We start from the raw sequence: 18,567 nt of genomic DNA, 5'->3' as shown, positions 1-18,567 counted from the left end.
AAACGTTTGTCTTGATTAATTATCCTCACACGAACTTGTCCCTAAACTACAAAGCCCTATTGGCGTATTTTCAGAGTGTGTGATGAGTGTAAACTGTTATTACCCAGGCTGTCTTTTCTGCAAGGTTTTGTATATGTGCATGCATACAGAATGTGCATACAACTAATTTAACAAGAGCCAGCGAGGTCAGAGCTGCAAAAAAACAAAATAGGGCAATCAAACTCTAACACAAGTTTACTACAAAGAATTCAGAAAAACAACCTTTTGATGTGCACTTCAAGGGCAACTCCATTCGCGGTGTCATTGTGTGTGTGCTCCACACGTACAATGGTATCCAGGAAGGTCACCTTGATCCTTCGAAGCACTGCAGGGATTCAAAAGATCACCAACATGATCAAATTGCATGCAACACAAGAAGTTTTCAAAAGGTGCACAAGTCTTCCACCTTACATTAAAAATATTACATTTTGACACATTACTCAATGACCTGATGGTACAGGCCACAGTCAAATAGCACATCTTTGAAATCTTTTATTTAAATCATTCTGGGCTGTATTGCCTTGAGGTGGTATGGGATCCCTTAAGACAAATATTCAGGAATATTAACATCTTAGGGTGTCCGTCTTATAGCAATCAGAGCAAGGGTTGTGGCAAAATTACGAGCAGGTTTAGGAATCTAAGGGCAAACCACAGGAGAACGCAGTCTCTGAAACACTGGCGCCCAGTGGCCAAATGCAGTTGCTACAATACTATTAGGTAGACTGTTCCATGATCATGGTGGGATACTGTTAATATGAAAGGTCATCGCATGGCCTATAAACTGAATTGAAAAGCCACCATTCCCAGATATTTATTACACCTTTTGGGATGGCGAGTGGAGGGTTGATGCAGACTTAAACGGGAGTAAAAGAAGCTCAAGTTGTTTTGGAAGATCCAGAAAATCTATATGTGGCTGCAATTAAAACAGTGTCTGAAGTTAGATATTACTTCCTGGACTGCAATCTACACCAGATAATGCCTGCACAGCTAGAGAAAGTGAAACAACCCATACCAAAATTGGAAGTTATTCGAGCAGTCATGGCCTTGGAGGCAGTAAAGAGGACAGGCCAGGTGGCTGCGCTGCGGCTTTATACAAAAGTGTTTACACTTTCTTTTTTTTTTTTTATGGAGTTTTATATAGCGCAAACTTGACCCGAAGGTATCGGGTATCAGAGCACTTTACACAAGAACCAGTTGCTTTACATGAGGAAACATTCATTTTTGTTAGGCACAAGGAGATTACTGGCACATGCATCAAGGTAGGCTTTTGCAATCCCTTAATTGCGATTATTAAGGAATCGCAATTAAGGAATCGCAAAACCCTATGCATGTAGGAATCGCTAACAATAGCGATTCCTAAACATTCCTTAACTGCGCTCGCAAATTACGAGTCGCAATTAAGGAATGCCTTCCCATTCATTCCCATGGGCCTACAGGCCCATAGGAATGAATGGGAGATTGCATGCGCAATTTGCGAGTACCAGTAGGTACTTGCAAATTGCTCATGCAATTTCAAGGGTATCAAAATGACACCTTGCTGCACCCCTGAAATTGTGATGTGCACCCATGTTGCGCACGCACATGCCCCAAGGGCATGTGTGTGTGTAACCTAAAACTTAAAAAAATGCATTTTAGTGCATTTTTCCGAGTTTTTGCAAATTACAGACAAGTTTGATTTGTCTGTAATTTGCGGTCCCAAATAGCGAAATCGCTATTTGAAAGTGCCTCTAGCATTGCATTTAAGGAATCGCAAATTGCGATTCCTTAAATGCAATCGCAATTTAGGAATTCGCAAATAATTGTGAATTCTTAAATTGCGCATAGGAAACACTTACAATGCATCCCCAAAGGCCAAATATCGATCGCAAATGGTTGATTTTTGCGAATCGCACCATTTGCGATCGCAAAACCTTTGATGCATGTGCCCCTAAGTGATTTGCCCAGAATCACAGGATGTTGCACGTCCTTGCCGAGACTCGAACCCGATTCCCCAGATTTGATGTTGAGAGCTCTTGCCGTTAGGCCAACTCTTCCCCACTTAGGTCTTGGAGCTTCTCACCAGGCTTTACAAAAACTTGCAAGCTCTGAAAGGGTGACTTCCAACTTGCCTAGGCTCTGCCTTCCCTCATATTCAAGACTGGTAAATCCTACAGACAGTGGTGTAACGAAACGTGAGGGGGATCACCTGCAAGGTGTAGGGAGCGCCCCCCCTCCAGGCTCAGTCAAGAGGTCTGAGGCCAGGATACTGTGCTGAACGGGCCCCCTGCACCACGGGGGCTGCAGGGTCTATGTTACAACACTGCCTACAATCAGATGTCAATACTAAACAATAATGTGAACTCTTCATAAGATTTTTAGTCCAGAGAATGGAACACCTCAGGGCCCAGATGGTAAACCCTGATAAAAAGGGATTAATCTACAAAAAGTAAATAGGAAGGCAACACACAAAAGTCGTTTAAAATGATATATGCAGCATACAGATGGGGAAGGGAAGTCCTTTCTCTTGGTAGGTGTGGAGAAAGCTTTCAACCAGGATGACGGAGTGTTTCTGGGGGAGGTTCCGAAGCCAAGTGGCTTAGGGCTAGTTTTGTCAGCATGTTGATGACAAGTTACCTTCACCGATGATGAAAACTAGTGCTAATGTGTGAGATTCCCCATAAATCCAGATTAGAGGGTGTAACATAGCAGATATGCCCTCGTGCCCACTCCTCTAAGCCCTATCCCATGAACCACTGGCACAACACAAGGAATAATGGGGCAATCCATGAAGTAGGTATACGAGATCTATGTTCACAGATGACATTTGGCTGTCACTTTCAGATCCAGGGGCCTCTGTCCCAGCACTTCGTCTGGAACTACAACTCTTTAAGTCAGTGATGGGTTTAAGATTGGTTCCAGGTGGGAATCACTGAACATCTCAGTTTGAAAATCCACAGAATAGATGGAGCCCATGGATTCCTAACCTTCGTTAGAACACTGAGTGGCTCAAATATCTGGGAATCGGGCAACAACCACATCAGATATATATTTGAGGCAAACTACACCCCACTTCTAGGGCTGACGTCCATCAGAGGCGTAATACTTCTATTTCATGGCTGAGGAACATAGCAATAATGATTTTAGGCATGATTTTCAGAGGTGTTTGGACCAACTTTAATGATCATGCCTTGAGTTTACAGGATGTGGCCAAAGACTTGTGATTAGTTGGAGGGAAGTGTGTCACCATTCAAAGCAGGGGGATTGGGCATACGTCACATAATCAAGCTGCACAATTAAAGATTCTTCTGGAAAAGTCCTGGAAGGATATTGAGTGCCACTGTTGTTTTGTTAACAGTACGTTAGCTGACTGCCCTGCTGGGAGGTTCAATTGCTTCCTAAAGAGAATATATGCGTTATACCAGCGACGCTGCCACGGAGTGCCCTCAGACGGGAAGGAGTATTGCAACCCAGGCACTATTGTACTACTGGACTACCTGAGAGTACCTTAACGGGGCCTTGCGGTGGACTAAGAGCTATTCGTGGGAAACCGCAAGTGGTGCAGTTTCTCGGAAGGATTCATTGAAATGCTCTCTACATTCTGAAAAAGCTAGAAATGTACACCAAACGTAGGTGTAAATCTACAGGGACTAGGATACAAATGACAAAAGAAGCTAGTAAGAGCGCCCAGCGGAGCTTCCGAGAGAGGTTCATCTGCAGGAATATTCAGGGAGACTGCTCCGGAGTATGTAGGGGAGGAGCACTCCGAAGCACCCAGGGTCCCCCTACCACTGGGACCATGCTCAAATGCCCCACACTCACGACTGCTGCTGGGAATGGGTAAGATCTGCGGACTTTGGAACTGTCCCTTCCACCTCTCCTCTCTTGACCTGGGGGCGAGCTGGAGGATGAGGTGGACGGCGTTTCCCAGCAACACCATGACCGGTGCTCTTGATGGAACTTCGGCGATGCCCCCTGGGAGGAAACCATAACGGTTTGTACTTACCTCAGTGCCCGAGCAACCTTGGCTGATGCCCGGTGGAGCTGTCCTATGCAACTGTAGAGGAGTTTGGCTCTGGTTCACCCCTCTGCCGGCACCTACCCAACAGGACATCAGACATTGTTCTCCTCACCTCTCCGTTGTGTTTCCTACCGGCATTCCTTACCCCTGTTTACCATTACCCCTCTACCTTTTCACTTCCCATAAGACGTGTTTACACGCTAATAACTCACATTATTATGTAATTCTCGTGTTTTTTTTCTCCCCTGTCTATGTAATTATGTAACCTGAAACTCACTGAACCTCATGTAAAGCACTTTGATACCTCCGGGTCTAGTCAGCGCTATATAACACTTTGCAAATAAAAATATCAATGTCTCATGCAGGTTACCCTGGAGTCTGGAATTTGGTAGGAGGGCTAGGAAATCTTCTCCTTTTACTCAAATACTTTCCAACTGAAAATTCACCCAGGTTTAGACTGGGACACTTATCAGACTTGAAGGGAGGGAAGAATTATTTACAAGGGACCAGATCAAACCATTCGAGAAGATGAAATGGGACAGATTATGGACAGCAAGGCTCTTATTACTGAAGAAAGGGGGAGTGTTCACCTCCAAAAGTACATATGCAACAATACATGATGTACAGATGATACTGTGATCAGCACTAAAGCCATAATAGACATCAGTTATAAGTACACCTATGACAACCTAATAGTAACGTACATAAACTTGAAGTTATGATAGTTGGGAAAAAATAAACATGCATTGACAAACCCAACAGTTCGGTGTTCAACGTTCCAACACTGCATCATAAACACATTTAAGCCAGATAAAGAAACAGTAGGCTGCCTATTGAAGGCACTCCAAGCATGCAATATGATTCTGTTTTTAATTTCCCTGTCAAATAATTATTTAATGGCAAGGAAGCCCCAAGCGTGGAAGGGTATACTCAGATGTGAGTCCCTTGCTCATTGCACCATCAGGATTCAAGCAAGCCGGGCCGACGACGGCTGAAATGCCAGAAACCGGTCCCCGGAAGCTTGTTTCCTTCCCAGTTTAAGAATTGGCTTGGTAGTTTGGTTTGCCCTGTTCCCATCATGCACTGGGACAGGAACAGACTAATTTGCATATAGCCAGGTTCTGAACTGGGATGGTGCAGTGAGCTAAAAAACGGTGTTGGATCTAGCCCTGATCTCTTGACTGGGTGAGAGTATTCTGCTTAATTCAGAAACTCTGTCCAGCACCACCCCTTGTTGTTAAATATTTTGTCCACCCTAAGCGTGGAAGGGTATACTCAGATGTGAGTCCCTTGCTCATTGCACCATCAGGATTCAAGCAAGCCGGGCCGACGACGGCTGAAATGCCAGAAACCGGTCCCCGGAAGCTTGTTTCCTTCCCAGTTTAAGAATTGGCTTGGTAGTTTGGTCTGCCCTGTTCCCATCATGCACTGGGACAGGAACAGACTAATTTGCATATAGCCAGGTTCTGAACTGGGATGGTGCAGTGAGCTAAAAAACGGTGTTGGATCTAGCCCTGATCTCTTGACTGGGTGAGAGTATTCTGCTTAATTCAGAAACTCTGTCCATCACCACCCCTTGTTGTTAAATATTTTGTCCACCCTAAGCGTGGAAGGGTATACTCAGATGTGAGTCCCTTGCTCATTGCACCATCAGGATTCAAGCAAGCCGGGCCGACGACGGCTGAAATGCCAGAAACCGGTCCCCGGAAGCTTGTTTCCTTCCCAGTTTAAGAATTGGCTTGGTAGTTTGGTTTGCCCTGTTCCCATCATGCACTGGGACAGGAACAGACTAATTTGCATATAGCCAGGTTCTGAACTGGGATGGTGCAGTGAGCTAAAAAACGGTGTTGGATCTAGCCCTGATCTCTTGACTGGGTGAGAGTATTCTGCTTAATTCAGAAACTCTGTCCATCACCACCCCTTGTTGTTAAATATAAGGAAGCCACTAAGGCGGGTGGGATGGCTGACAGACTACGCTGTGGAAGGGGACCAGACTTCACCAGGTGTCAGCGCTCTAAAGGGTTTGCCAAGTTGGATGCTATTGGCATCACAACACTGGGGGACATTCTCAAGAAAAGATCCCTTAGTGTCTTTTTAGAGCTGCAAATGGAGTCCCAACTTCATTGCTCCCAGTTCTTCCGTTACCTTCAGCTCAGTCATGCCCTAGTCCTCAATTTGTCTACCTACACTGAAATCCCAACCTATTCACCATTGGAGGCGAAAATACGAATGTCTAACATTAATGCACACAAGCTGTCAGCTATCTACCAAACACTGCTACATCAACAGCCAGACACTATAAAGATGGTGAGGCAGGTATGGTAATGAGATCCCGGCCAGCTGGAAGATGATGATTGGAGGGAGGCAGTGGCAGTGGCAGCCTTAAGAGAGACCATGAAAGCCGTGCAATTCCACCTTATTCACCTCAAACAACTCCATTGCACGTACCTTACCAGGACACAACTCTCCCATAGAAGACTAATCAGTTCTGGGCCTTGCCTACACTGCAACTATGACAACGGGGATTTAGTTCACACCTTTTGGAGCAGTTCCATCCGAAGCTGGTCCAGCTGCATGTCACGGAAGATGTAAGGGGGTAATAGAATCTGAAGGCGTTACTCTGGCTTGGTCTCCTGGTGGCCAAGAAAGACATTGCAAGGGTGTGGAAGAGTAGGCCAACCATAGTGGGATCCAAATAGAACCTTGCCCAGTCTAGGCCCTTACTGGTCCACAAACTGTTGCTCTCCTTCGAGACCATATCAGGTTGAGACTTTGGGTAGTGATATATTGGTTCTTCAGCCCATTGTGGTTCCTACATATGCTACGACCACTGGGGCTATGGCTCTCTGGCTTCTGGGACGTGAATATAGTGCTCCAGAGAGGATTTAAAATATGTTAATGCCGATATGCTATTACCTTTTGTATGTTTTATGCAAGGTTTGGCACTTGTTTTGCTTCGATTTAACAAAAAAAAAGAATGGAGATAAGTCAGTTTCACGATCTTCTCCTTGTTGCTCTAACTCAAGGATAGTTTCTGTAAGTCCAGGAGTTCCTATTTGCAGATGTGCCTATTCCTCTAATTGGGTGCCTCATCCTTCCAAAGCATGCTATGATTGATTTGTCTGGTTGCACACAGGGACTTTTACATTTGTTTCCCACTAGGTTTATGCTACAGGATGAATATTCAGAAGACTCAAAACAGTATATGCTTGATATCTGGGGATGTTTGTTTGGTACACTGGGTTAACAGCAACAAGAAAGGCGGGCCAATCTTTATGGAGTTTAGGACAACCCTATATGATCTGGGTAAGTGTGTCCCTTTCTCTAAAACCCTTCAAAAAGCCTATCTTAACAGCTTTGGTTTCGTTATAATTTTACTGGAGTGAAGCACTAACAGACTACTAATTTTATTACAGGTTTCTTTCATTTCATGTTCCATCCTTTCCAAAGGGACCTAAAGAAAATATGCCCCTCCCATTCTTGGTCTGTGAGTGCACGTACTAGCTCTTCCTCCCGCCTCTTCTGTACGGTCAGGTTTGAGTGCAGTAAAATTGGATAAAAATTAGAGATTATCTTTGTATCATCTCTTTTAGTAAGAAGCCATTGTTCAAATTGTGTAAGATGTTGGTACTCTGCCGATGGATGGAGTCATGTAATACCCAATGACGGCCCCCATTATATGTGAACCTCCCAGTTCTGGAATTTTAAACTCTTATTTAAACTTCTCGGATGTTCTGATCCCTTCCTCACTAAACAGGTCTACTGTGATACATCCTGTAATTCTCCCTTCACAAAACACCTCCTTCTATGCAGGAAGTGAAAAATGTGTTACCCAGACTTGGGTTAAATGTGGGTGGCAACGAGGGGAGAGCTACATTTTGGCTTTATCTGTCCCATATTGAAAATTTCTTTCTAGTGACCAGAGAATATAGTTCACCAATTACACTGACTTGTGTTACTCTTGACGTCTGTTTAGTTACAGCACTTTTAAAGGTAGAACCCAGCTATAATTTGGGTTACGAGACACCACTGCTTTTTAGTTACGGGGATCTTGCACATTAATATGAACATTAGTTGGGATGCTTAATAGTAATTCACCCAGACTTTACTCTTTTGATAGAAGGGTCATGATACACTTTGCTAGTCTCTGCTTATTCACTAGCCATACAAAAGGTATAAACTATTTTTTTATATTTCTCAAGTACCACTCTAAGAGAAGTCCCCATAGACCATGCTTGCAAGTGTTAGTAAAAGTCTGTCAGCAATTGGACGTAGTTTGTATGAGTGCCTTGTGCAGTTGTGGTGGTAATTTACATTTCTGAATACATCAGGGAATGTGTACCCCATTGACGAGAAAATTAAGCTCTTAAAATTGGGATTTGCTTGTTGCGGTGGATATATTCATCAGTTGTTTTTTTTTTTTACTTTTTATTCATTTTCAGAGTTTCAACAAAGTGAGTCAGTCTTATGTATAAAAAAGCACCACACTCCATTAGTAAACAGGTCACATATATTCATCAGTTTTGATTTTTGAAGGTTGACCTTAAATCCTGAGACCTTACTGTCTACATTAAGTATTTCTATTAATGGTAGGAGTGAGCTAGATGGGTTAGTAAAAGAAACCAGGCAGTCATTCACATTCATGGTCAGTTTATAGTAGTCTCCACCTATTTGTATCCCTGTGACGTCTTTGTTCTTTCAAACCTTTTCAGCTAAAGACTGCATATACAGGGTAAATAATAAAGAGGTGAGAGGGCACCATTGACTATGCTTTTCCGCACTGAGATTGCGGGAAAGTAGCTCCCATTAAAAAAAAAACAGATACTGGGTTTCAGGAACCAGCAACAAACCAACCTCAAAATCTTTGGTTGTGCCCAAAAGATTCCAATGTTTGGTATAGCAACTGCCAGTTCACCTAATCAAACGCTTTCTAAGTGTGTCATGATAGGACAATGCCATGTATACTTTGACCAGGACTATGATCCAGGCAAGAAAGAAGAACCTCATGTAGGAAAGAAATGGAAAAAAAGAAGAAAATTAAAATTCGAATCTGGCATATGACCTGTCCACAGCCATGTAGAAAGAGTATTTCGGATATTACAATCTCCAGGCAACCTCCAAACCTATTGCATCGAGCCACTTACTGCCCTCTCGAGATACATCCCATTAATATGGATCATATAATCGATCTTTCTTGCAACCCATCATCACTAAATTGAAGTTTCCTCCTTTAATATTCCCCTTTGCTTAATCCAGGATAGTCACTTTTGTGGATTTAAGGATTTTTTTCTGGTCGGAGAAGGGTTGTATACATTGTGCATACTGTACTTCTGTGTGTGAAACCATTGTCATCTGGCTTGTTAGATGTTACCCTCAGAATGTTGATTTTTGCAAAAGCAGTATTGCAATTTTTGCTATTTTACCAGTGTTTGAAGAGTATAATTTCTTAAAAAAACAACTTGCATATGCCATTCTGCAGCAATGGTTCCGAAAGGTTAACTCGGCGCTGGGCCGATTCCTGTGGGCCGGTGGAGCGGCACGGGTGGCCTTGCGCACGTGCTTCTTGTCCACGTACTGTGGGGGCTTGGCGACCGCGGACATACTGTCATACTATCAGGCTTCCCACCTTGTTGTTTTGAACGAATGGTGGTATAATGACAGAGGAGACCCCGCATACGCCCTAGAGAGATACCTGATGGACCCAGATACAATGCACACTGTTCTGTACTCGGCGAGGCTGCGAAAACGGCTGCCACGGGCGACCCAAGTGGTCTTCCAGATATGGCGGCAGGCGCTGCGCCGTATGGGGTGGTGGGGGAAGCTGACGGGAGAGACCCCACTATGGCACAACGGGCGACTACCGGCGTTGGCACACCTGCGAGGTTTCCAGGGATGGGACCTAATAGGGATATCCACACTGGGGCATGTCTCGAGGGGCACAACGTTAAAATCATTTCAAGAGCTTAGTGAGGAGTTTTGTATGCCCCGAACACAGTTCTTCAGATACCTACAATTCAGGCATGCCGTCACACCCGCACTGGAGGGATTAGACACCCTGCCCGAATTCAGCCCAATAGAGGTGAAGCTGTTTATGGGGGACCTGGGAGAGAAGAAAATCTCCAGAATCTATCAGACCTTAGTTATACACTGCTCTTCTGACTTACAAGCACTGCGTGACCGCTGGGTGAGAGATGTGGGGGACATGGAGGAGGAAGACTGGAGAGAAGCTTGTGAATCCCCCAGGGGAGCAGCTATTGCCGCGCGCCGGCGCTTTATACAATTTAAATATCTCCATTGCGCTTATTATACTAGAGAGAGGCTGTGGAGGGCAGGTTTGATTGAGTCCCCGAAGTGTCTGAGATGCAACCACGAAATAGGGGATTTCTTGCACACAGTGTGGGATTGTGCTGGGCTGGTGAGTTTTTGGACGGGCGTGTGGAGCTGTTTGTCGGAGGTACTGGGCTGGGACCTTCCACGTACCCCTAAGTTAGGCCTACTTCATGTCCTTGAAGGGGTTGGGGGTAACATCTATGAGACACCTACTCTTGTTGGGACTTACAGTAGCGAAAAGGGATGTGGCCCAGGCATGGAAGGATCCCAATGCCCCCAAAGTGATTCTATGGAAAAAGGGCCTGGACTTTTGTATGGGTCTTGAGCGGCCGGTATTTGAGGCCAGAGGCTGCCCTACAAAAATTATAAAATCTGGAAAAGATGGGCAGACTACAGGGGCCTGTGGCTGGAACCTCCGGCACCGACTAGAGACGTTGAAGGGGCGGAGGCGACGGGCACACGAGGGGAACACTTTACATTTTACGGACATGTATATACACTAGCTGCAGTACGAGGGAGACGCCGTGCAGGGGGTGGGTAGGGGAGGGGGTGGGTCAGGATGGGGGGGTACGGTGCTGGGGGTTGGGGGTTTTCTTTTCCTTGTTTGAATTTTACTGTAAACTGAATCGCTGATTGTGTTGTACTGTATTTGCCACAGTTCCTCCGGGGTGCAGAGAGCTGTATCATATTGGCTCATCGCTCTCTCTGCCTGTAACTAGGTTGGGACCCCTGCTTATTTGGCTATATTTGAGAACAGCGCAAACACATGGCTGCGCTGCCACACTTTCACGGTGTGCTCACTTAGCACTACTTTCCGTTCTTCACCCAACTATACCTATGGTGCACGGCATTGTGATTCCAGAGTCCATTAGCAGCCCACTCCATGGCTCTCCTTTTAACGGACGCCACCTCATCCAAGCACTGTGCCAACTGATGCTGGCTAGGTTTGACATTCAGGTTTGTGTACTTAAAGTCTAATTTCTTCCTCCCCATTGGGCAGGCTATCTTGTCACCACTATGTCCTCATGTAACGTAACTTGTGCTATGTAAAACTCTGCAAAAAAAAAAAAAACAACACAAAAACCCGACACTGCCTGGTTCAGCAGCCTGTTCGGGCAGGTTACCACCCCCCTTCCAGAAGGGCCCAGTACCAGGAGACATAGCTGCACAATGGCAGGTGGTCCTCACTTTAAGTGGAGGACTTCTCAAGGATGCTAGGGGAGAGGAGGGAGGTTGCTGTCATTGTTTAGCCACCAAAAGGCAGCTTCTCCATTCTCCTGACGGCCTCAGCCCTCACATATAACCGTTTGGAAGCGCTAACGTTTTCTTCACAAACTTAGGAATCTCATTTAGGGCAGTTGAAAATGAAAATTCTACAACATTTTTTGTTTAAATGTTTTAAGCATCATAAGGGGTTAACAATGAATCTCTTTACTAAAGTATTCAGGGCAAAAATAATTTTGAAGATAGATGCAGGAATCAAAATGTGAGCAATATATTATTAAACTTGATATGCCGATGTGCGAAAACAGTTTTTGGTCCTAGTAACTCAAAGCTACCAGCTCATATTGGATTAGAATAAGGTCTCCTAAGGCTTCAAAATTGGCAGAAAAAAATTAAATCAAATCATATTTTCATAGGATCGCATGATTGGGCGGAACTTGCTGTGAAGTTTAGCTTTTGGCGACTGGAAATATCCAGAAAAAATTAAAAATTCTATATTTACAAACCAAAAATTTATGTAGAAGGGGGGCCAAGCGAGCCAGCATGGCGGACGCGGCTTAACAGAGCTCTGTCCCGCCCGACATCGATCCGGACAGATATCCTGCCTCCCTCTGCTCTTGCATGACCCAGAGGGGTGGATCCTGTGCCAGTAGCCAGCGGAGAGCCTCCGGTGGCAATTTGTGTGCTTCGGCGTGCCTGGGGACTGGAGTTCCCCAGGCCGGCCGGACCCACGCCTGCTGCCGAGCCACCCCGAGACGCACCCACGGACCCTTCACCTGCTGCACCTGCAAGTTCACCTGCCTCCGAACCTGCCCCGCACCCGCCAAGACAAACACCAGCAGCAACCACCTCAAGTGCATCCTGATCAACACCCGCTCCGTCCACAGACACGCCGTGGAACTCTGGAACCTCCTCGACGCTACATCACCGGACGTCGCCTTCCTCACGGAAACCTGGATGAACGCCTCCTCTGCACCAGACATCGCCATCCCGGACGGGTACAAGATCATCAGGAGGGACCGCATCAACCAGACCGGAGGTGGCATCGCCATCGTCCACAGGAACACCATCCGCATCACGACCGACGCCAACGACTCCTTCGCCGCAGCCGAACATCTCCACTTCCAGATTCACACCGACCCTAAGACGACCCTCAGAGGCACCCTCGTCTACAGACCCCCGGGACCACGCACACAATTCAGCGAAGACATCACAGACTTCATCAGCCCGCACGCCCTCCCCTCCACTGACTACATCCTCCTCGGGGACCTCAACTTCCACCTGGAGAACAACAAGGACCGCAACACCACCACCCTGCTGGAAAACCTCGCCAACCTCGGACTCAAGCAACTGGTCAACACCCCCACCCACTACGCCGGCCACACGCTTGATCCCGTCTTCTCTTCCAGCAAGTACATCACCTTCAGCCACGCCACCGGACTCCACTGGACCGACCACAGCTGCGTCCACTTCAGCTTCAAAAGATCCACGACCCACCACCACCCGCAACAGGTACCTCACAGGAATTGGAGCAAGATCACCGCAGACCAGCTCACCACCTCCCTCAGCCAGAGCCCACCCGCCAACACAACGGACCCCAACGAAGCAGCCCGCAACTTCACACAGTGGCTGACCGCCTGCGCCGACGACCTCGCGCCACTAAAGAACCCTCCCAGCAGACCCAGAAGCAAGAAGGCATCCTGGTTCACCGACGACCTCAAGGACTCCAAGAAGACCTGCCGCACCCTTGAGAAAGCCTGGCTCCTCGACCGGACCACCGACAACATGACCGCCCTCAAACAAGCTACCCGCAAGCACCACCAGCTCATCCGCACCACCAAGAAGAAATCCCTGAAGGAACGACTGGACAACAACGCCCACGACAGCAAAGAGCTCTTCACTATCGTCAAGGAGTTCTCCAACCCCAGCACCGGCACCAACGACATCACTCCGTCACAAAACCTCTGCGACTCCCTCGCCTCGTTCTTCCACCGCAAGATCACCGACATCCACAACAGCTTCGGCGCCCCACCCACGCACCCAACCGTCGAACCAACGCCCCCCACCGACCACACTTCGCACCTGGACCACGGTGACCACCGAAGACATGTCAGGTGTCAGTAGCGCCAACAATACTCAGCCACTAACCTTAAGAACAGCCAGCGGGAACGATGCCGTGAAGAGTAGTTCCCAACGTCCCCTAAACACTACACCCACCACAATGAAGCAGAGCACTATGGGTAGTGAAGTATTCTAGGGAAAAGGGGAAGGGGACAAAATAATAAAGAAGCCTGTTTCGCTCACAGGAATCGGAGACCTGTTCTAGACTCCCTCTGGGACCCCTGCATTTAGGGAGAAAACAAGAACAGAATGAGTAGCACTGTATTCCCTGCCACTCCTTCTCAGACTCATACCATTCACACACGCACTTACATGAAAAGCGTCCTGGATGGCGTCCAAAGGGCGTTTCTGAATGCTGAGGTGTGTCAGAGAAGGCAGGCTCCTGGAAGTGCGGGTCCGGCGAGTGGAGAACAAAGAATACCGGCAAGCACCGTCGCAGGCAGCCAGGTGCTGTCTCTGTGTCTCCTCCGACTCCTGTCCTCGGAGTGCGGAGGATTATCACGGTTGGCTTGCCAGATACCCCAGGGTACCGGGACTTCCCAAAACAAAGTCGTGAACAAAGAAAAGAAGTTTTCCACAAAGTCTCTAGGTTCGGTTCCAGAACCGAGACTGCAGGTGGAACCAAAGTGCCGCTGTGGAGAGGTTACACCACTCTCCCACACAGCGCAAGGGTCGGCGTCTCCGGAGCGGCTCCAAGGAAATCGAGACGCGGCTCCTCCCTCTGTTCCGCGGCAGTGCCGCGATCGAAGGCAGGACTTAAACAAAGCGCGATGGCGCTCCAAGGCTTGGGTTTCATTCAGGTCAAAAACACACGGGCACAGGAAAGTGTAGGCAGGATACAGCAACCTGCATCCAGGCTCCGACGGCAGTTTGTCAAGCGCCGTTTTCTCAGGAGGCGGGACTTATATAGGAGTGTGCTCCTTCCTGTGTTCCTGTTGCTTGTCCCTTGGCCTTATGGGACATGTAGTCCCTACAACTTTCGTACTTACATGCGCAACCTGGAGAGGTGAGGGTTGGGGGCTGTACGCTGCCTCACGATCATGACAAGACACAGCCTGAACGATGAACACCATCCACTCCGGATCACTGACCGACCCCTGCCCACACCACGTCTTCAACAAGGCCGACTCCACCATCGCACCCCAACTCCGGAACAACGCCTCCTTCAACACCGCCACCTTCCCGGAGAGCTGGAAGCACGCCGAGATCAGCGCCCTCCTGAAGAAACCTACAGCGGACCCCACCGATCTCAAAAACTTCCGCCCCATCTCGCTCCTCCCTTTTCCTGCTAAAGTCATCGAGAAGATCGTCAACAGACAACTGACCGCCTTCCTCGAGACGAACGGATCCCTCGACCCCTCGCAGTCCGGCTTCAGAGCCAACCACAGCACCGAGACCGCCCTCATCGCAGCCACCGACGACATCCGGACCCTGCTCGACAAGGGGGAAACAGTGGCCCTCATCCTCCTGGACCTCTCCGCTGCGTTCGACACGGTCTGCCACCGCACCCTAGTCCAGCGCCTCAGCAACATCGGTATCCAAGAGAAGGCACTGGAGTGGATCATCTCGTTCCTCGCCGGAAGAACACAAAGAGTCCGCCTCCCCCTGTTTCGCTCCGAGGCCACCGAAGTCATCTGCGGCGTCCCGCAAGGATCTTCACTCAGCCCCACCCTCTTCAACATCTACATGAAACCTCTCGCAGCCATCGCACGCCAGCACAACCTCAACATCATCTCTTACGCCGACGACACCCAGCTGATCCTCTCCCTCACCAGAGACCCCGACACCGCCAGAACCTGCCTACACGAAGGGATGAAAGACGTCGCCGAGTGGATGAAGGACAGCCGCCTGAAACTGAACTCGGACAAGACGGAAGTCCTCATCCTGGGATCTTCGCCCTCCGCCTGGGACGACTCCTGGTGGCCCCCAGCCCTGGGCACCGCACCCAAGCCAACCGACCACGCACGCAACCTGGGCTTCATCCTGGACCCCTCCCTCTCGATGACCAGACAAGTCAACGCCGTCTCCTCATCGTGCTTCAACACCCTGCGTATGCTTCGCAAGATCTTCCGCTGGATCCCGACCGAGACCAGGAAGACTGTCACCCAGGCACTCGTCACCAGCCAACTGGACTACGGAAACGCCCTCTACGCCGGAACCACAGCCAAGCTACAGAAAAGACTCCTGCGCATCCAGAACGCCTCCGCCCGACTCATCCTGGATGTCCCCCGACACAGCCACATCTCCAGCCACCTGAGGAACCTGCACTGGCTCCCCGTCGACAAGAGGATCACGTTCCGGCTCCTCACCCACGCACACAAGTCTCTCCACGACCTGGGCCCCAAGTACCTCAACAACCGCCTGACCTTCTACACGCCCACCCGCCAGCTACGGTCCACCAGCCTCGCCCTCGCAACCGTACCACGCATCCGAAGAGCCACCGCCGGAGGTAGATCCTTCTCTTACCTGGCTGCCAAGACTTGGAACTCCCTCCCCATCCACCTTCGGCTGACCCAGGACCATCTCGCCTTCAGGAAACAACTCAAGACCTGGCTGTTCGAGCAGTAGCATACCCCTCCCCCCAAGCGCCTTGAGACCCTCCCGGGTGAGTAGTGCGCTATACAAATGGCATGATTGATTGATTGATTGATTGATTGATTGAGTTCCCGGCCGTGCGATGTGCGGCCTGGTGCTGCGGGGCGGAGCCGGGGACCTCGATTTTCGCAGGTCCCGGCAGCCGGAGCGGTAGTGGCGCCGTGGCCTGCAGTGAACGGAGCGGGTCCATGACTCGGCTGGACCCCCGACAGTGTCCAGAGGTGGAAGTCTGTGCCCCCCCCGGAGTTCCCGCTGGGCAGCGAGCTCCGAGGGAGGGAGGTTCCCCCCTCTCTTCCTGGCTGCATTGAGGCTCCAGCGCGGTGAGGCCTGGGGCCGCGTGGAGGAGCGGGGGGCTCAACTTTGGCGCGGCCCCGGCAGCGGAATCCGGCAGCCGTGCCTGCGGTGGGCGCTCGGGGGGCACATCGGCCCTCAGGAGGGAGGAGCGCGATGCCCGCAGAGGGGCGCGAAACGGGGGCATTGCCGGAGCACGAGGCTGGAGGGGGCCAGTGGACCATCATAAGGTGGTCGGACCGGGCCGCGCCGCGGCGGAGGTGAGAGCGGTGCGGAGGCCTGAGCAGCAGCTACTTCAGCCCAGGAGCCTGGGTGAAAAAACTGGGGGCGCACGACTGGACGGCAGGCCCTGGATCGAGGGTGCCCGGTATCCTGTTGGGAGTGGCCCGGGAGTGTGATTGTGGCCTTGGCGATACGGGCCTGGACAGTATCCTGTGGCCTAGCGTGGGCACTGGCCCTTTTCAATTCTAGAGCCTGGTGAGGAGTACCCGGGGGCACACGACTGGACGGCCGGGCCTGGCGGTGCTCTTTCTCCGACCGGGTGTGGCCCAGGAGAATATTTGCGGCCTTGGTGGTGTCTGTGTGGGCTTGCCTGTGGCTGCGTCGGCTGGGCTCCCCTTGAGTAGACTTCCATAACTGGCAGCCATGACAAGGGCGGCGGCGGGACCACGATGCATGGGCCCATCGACAAATTCACGGGGCCAGGTGGGGGTGCAGCGGCCACGAGCAGCCAACAGGACTCCGGACCGGATAACGCAGCTTTGATGGCAGCCATAACCGAGTCCAGGGATATGCTGGACGCGAAAATTGGCGCAGTGGGGTCGGATGTCACATTGTTGCGCCAGGACTGGCGAAACGCTTTGGCCCGGATCACGGAGGCAGAAACCCGGATTTCAGGGGTAGACGACGACATCGCAGCCCTGAAACGTAAGGTGGCTAGTATGGAGGGCATCCAGAAGGGCCTGGCGCTCTGAGCTGTGGATGCAGAAGGACGGGCCCGGCGGAACAATCTGCGCTTCGTCGGACTCCCGGAAGGCTGTGAGAAGGGGAATATGGAGGGCTTCTTGACGCAGTGGCTAGAAAGTTGGCTCCCCCTGATTCCCTCTCCAGATGTTTTGTGATAGAGCGGGCACACAGGGCCCTCATGCAGAAGCCACCGGTGGGGGCACGCGCACGGCCTGTAATAGATAAACTGCTGAACTATCATGACCGCGACGCTATCCTGCAGCAGGCTAGGGCCAAGGAACCCCTACATTATGAGAATCAGCGTATCCTGATCTTTCCGGGCTATACGCGCTTGGTGCAACAACAGCGGCAATCATTTACGTCTGCCAAGACTCGTCTCCGAGACCATAAGCTCCCCTACGCTTTGCTCTTCCCGGCCCGCCTGCGGGTGGTCTATCAGTCTCGCACACACTTCTTTGATACTCCGGAGGAGGTCTTTAAATGGACTGACGAAACGGTGAAGGTGAGGGTGCACACGCCGCCGGGATTGGAGTCGGACTCATCCTTGAGCAAGGCACGGTCGCAGACCTCTCGGTGGTCGCGGAGGAGGGGAAACTGGAGATCAGGTCCAGGCGGCGGTCTGCATCTGGCGGTGCCTCGGATAAGGGGAAGGAAGCCCCTGAACATCAGACAATTGACCCTTGACTTTTCTAACTGGCGGGCGAGGGGGAACTGGTCTCCACTACAATTTTGCATGGCGAAGTGTTACTGTGCGCTGTTGACATTATTGCTTTACAGGCTAGAGGGGGCTGATGTGTTGCTATTCGCAAGGCTATGAGTGACTGTGGGCTGTGGCGGGCGTAGGGAACTTCATTGTGGGCAGACGTTCTTCCCCCCCTAGTTTAAGGCTTGTTGGGGGTGGCTTAAGGTTCATGGGTTGTTGGGTGGGGATCCATTGGTGTGGACGGCCTCAGGACCTGCGTTGGGGGCAGAGAGTCTTTTATGCCGCGACAGGTACTTCAATG

General features: G+C 50.0%; 1 protein-coding gene across 1 annotated transcript in view; it reads right to left on the bottom strand.

Moving 5' to 3' along the window:
* Positions 1 to 18,567, bottom strand: part of LOC144783273 (autophagy-related protein 2 homolog A-like) — a 397,715-nt gene that overhangs the window by 290,576 nt on the left and 88,572 nt on the right. Inside the window, exon 4 of the mRNA XM_078662337.1 lies at positions 262 to 364. Coding sequence (XP_078518463.1) covers positions 262 to 364 — 103 coding nt within the window. The remainder of the gene's footprint in view (positions 1 to 261; positions 365 to 18,567) is intronic.

This window comes from Lissotriton helveticus, chromosome 9 (assembly GCF_964261635.1).
Source record: "Lissotriton helveticus chromosome 9, aLisHel1.1, whole genome shotgun sequence".
Taxonomy (NCBI): domain Eukaryota; kingdom Metazoa; phylum Chordata; class Amphibia; order Caudata; family Salamandridae; genus Lissotriton; species Lissotriton helveticus.
This window is presented reverse-complemented; position numbering and strand designations above follow the sequence as displayed.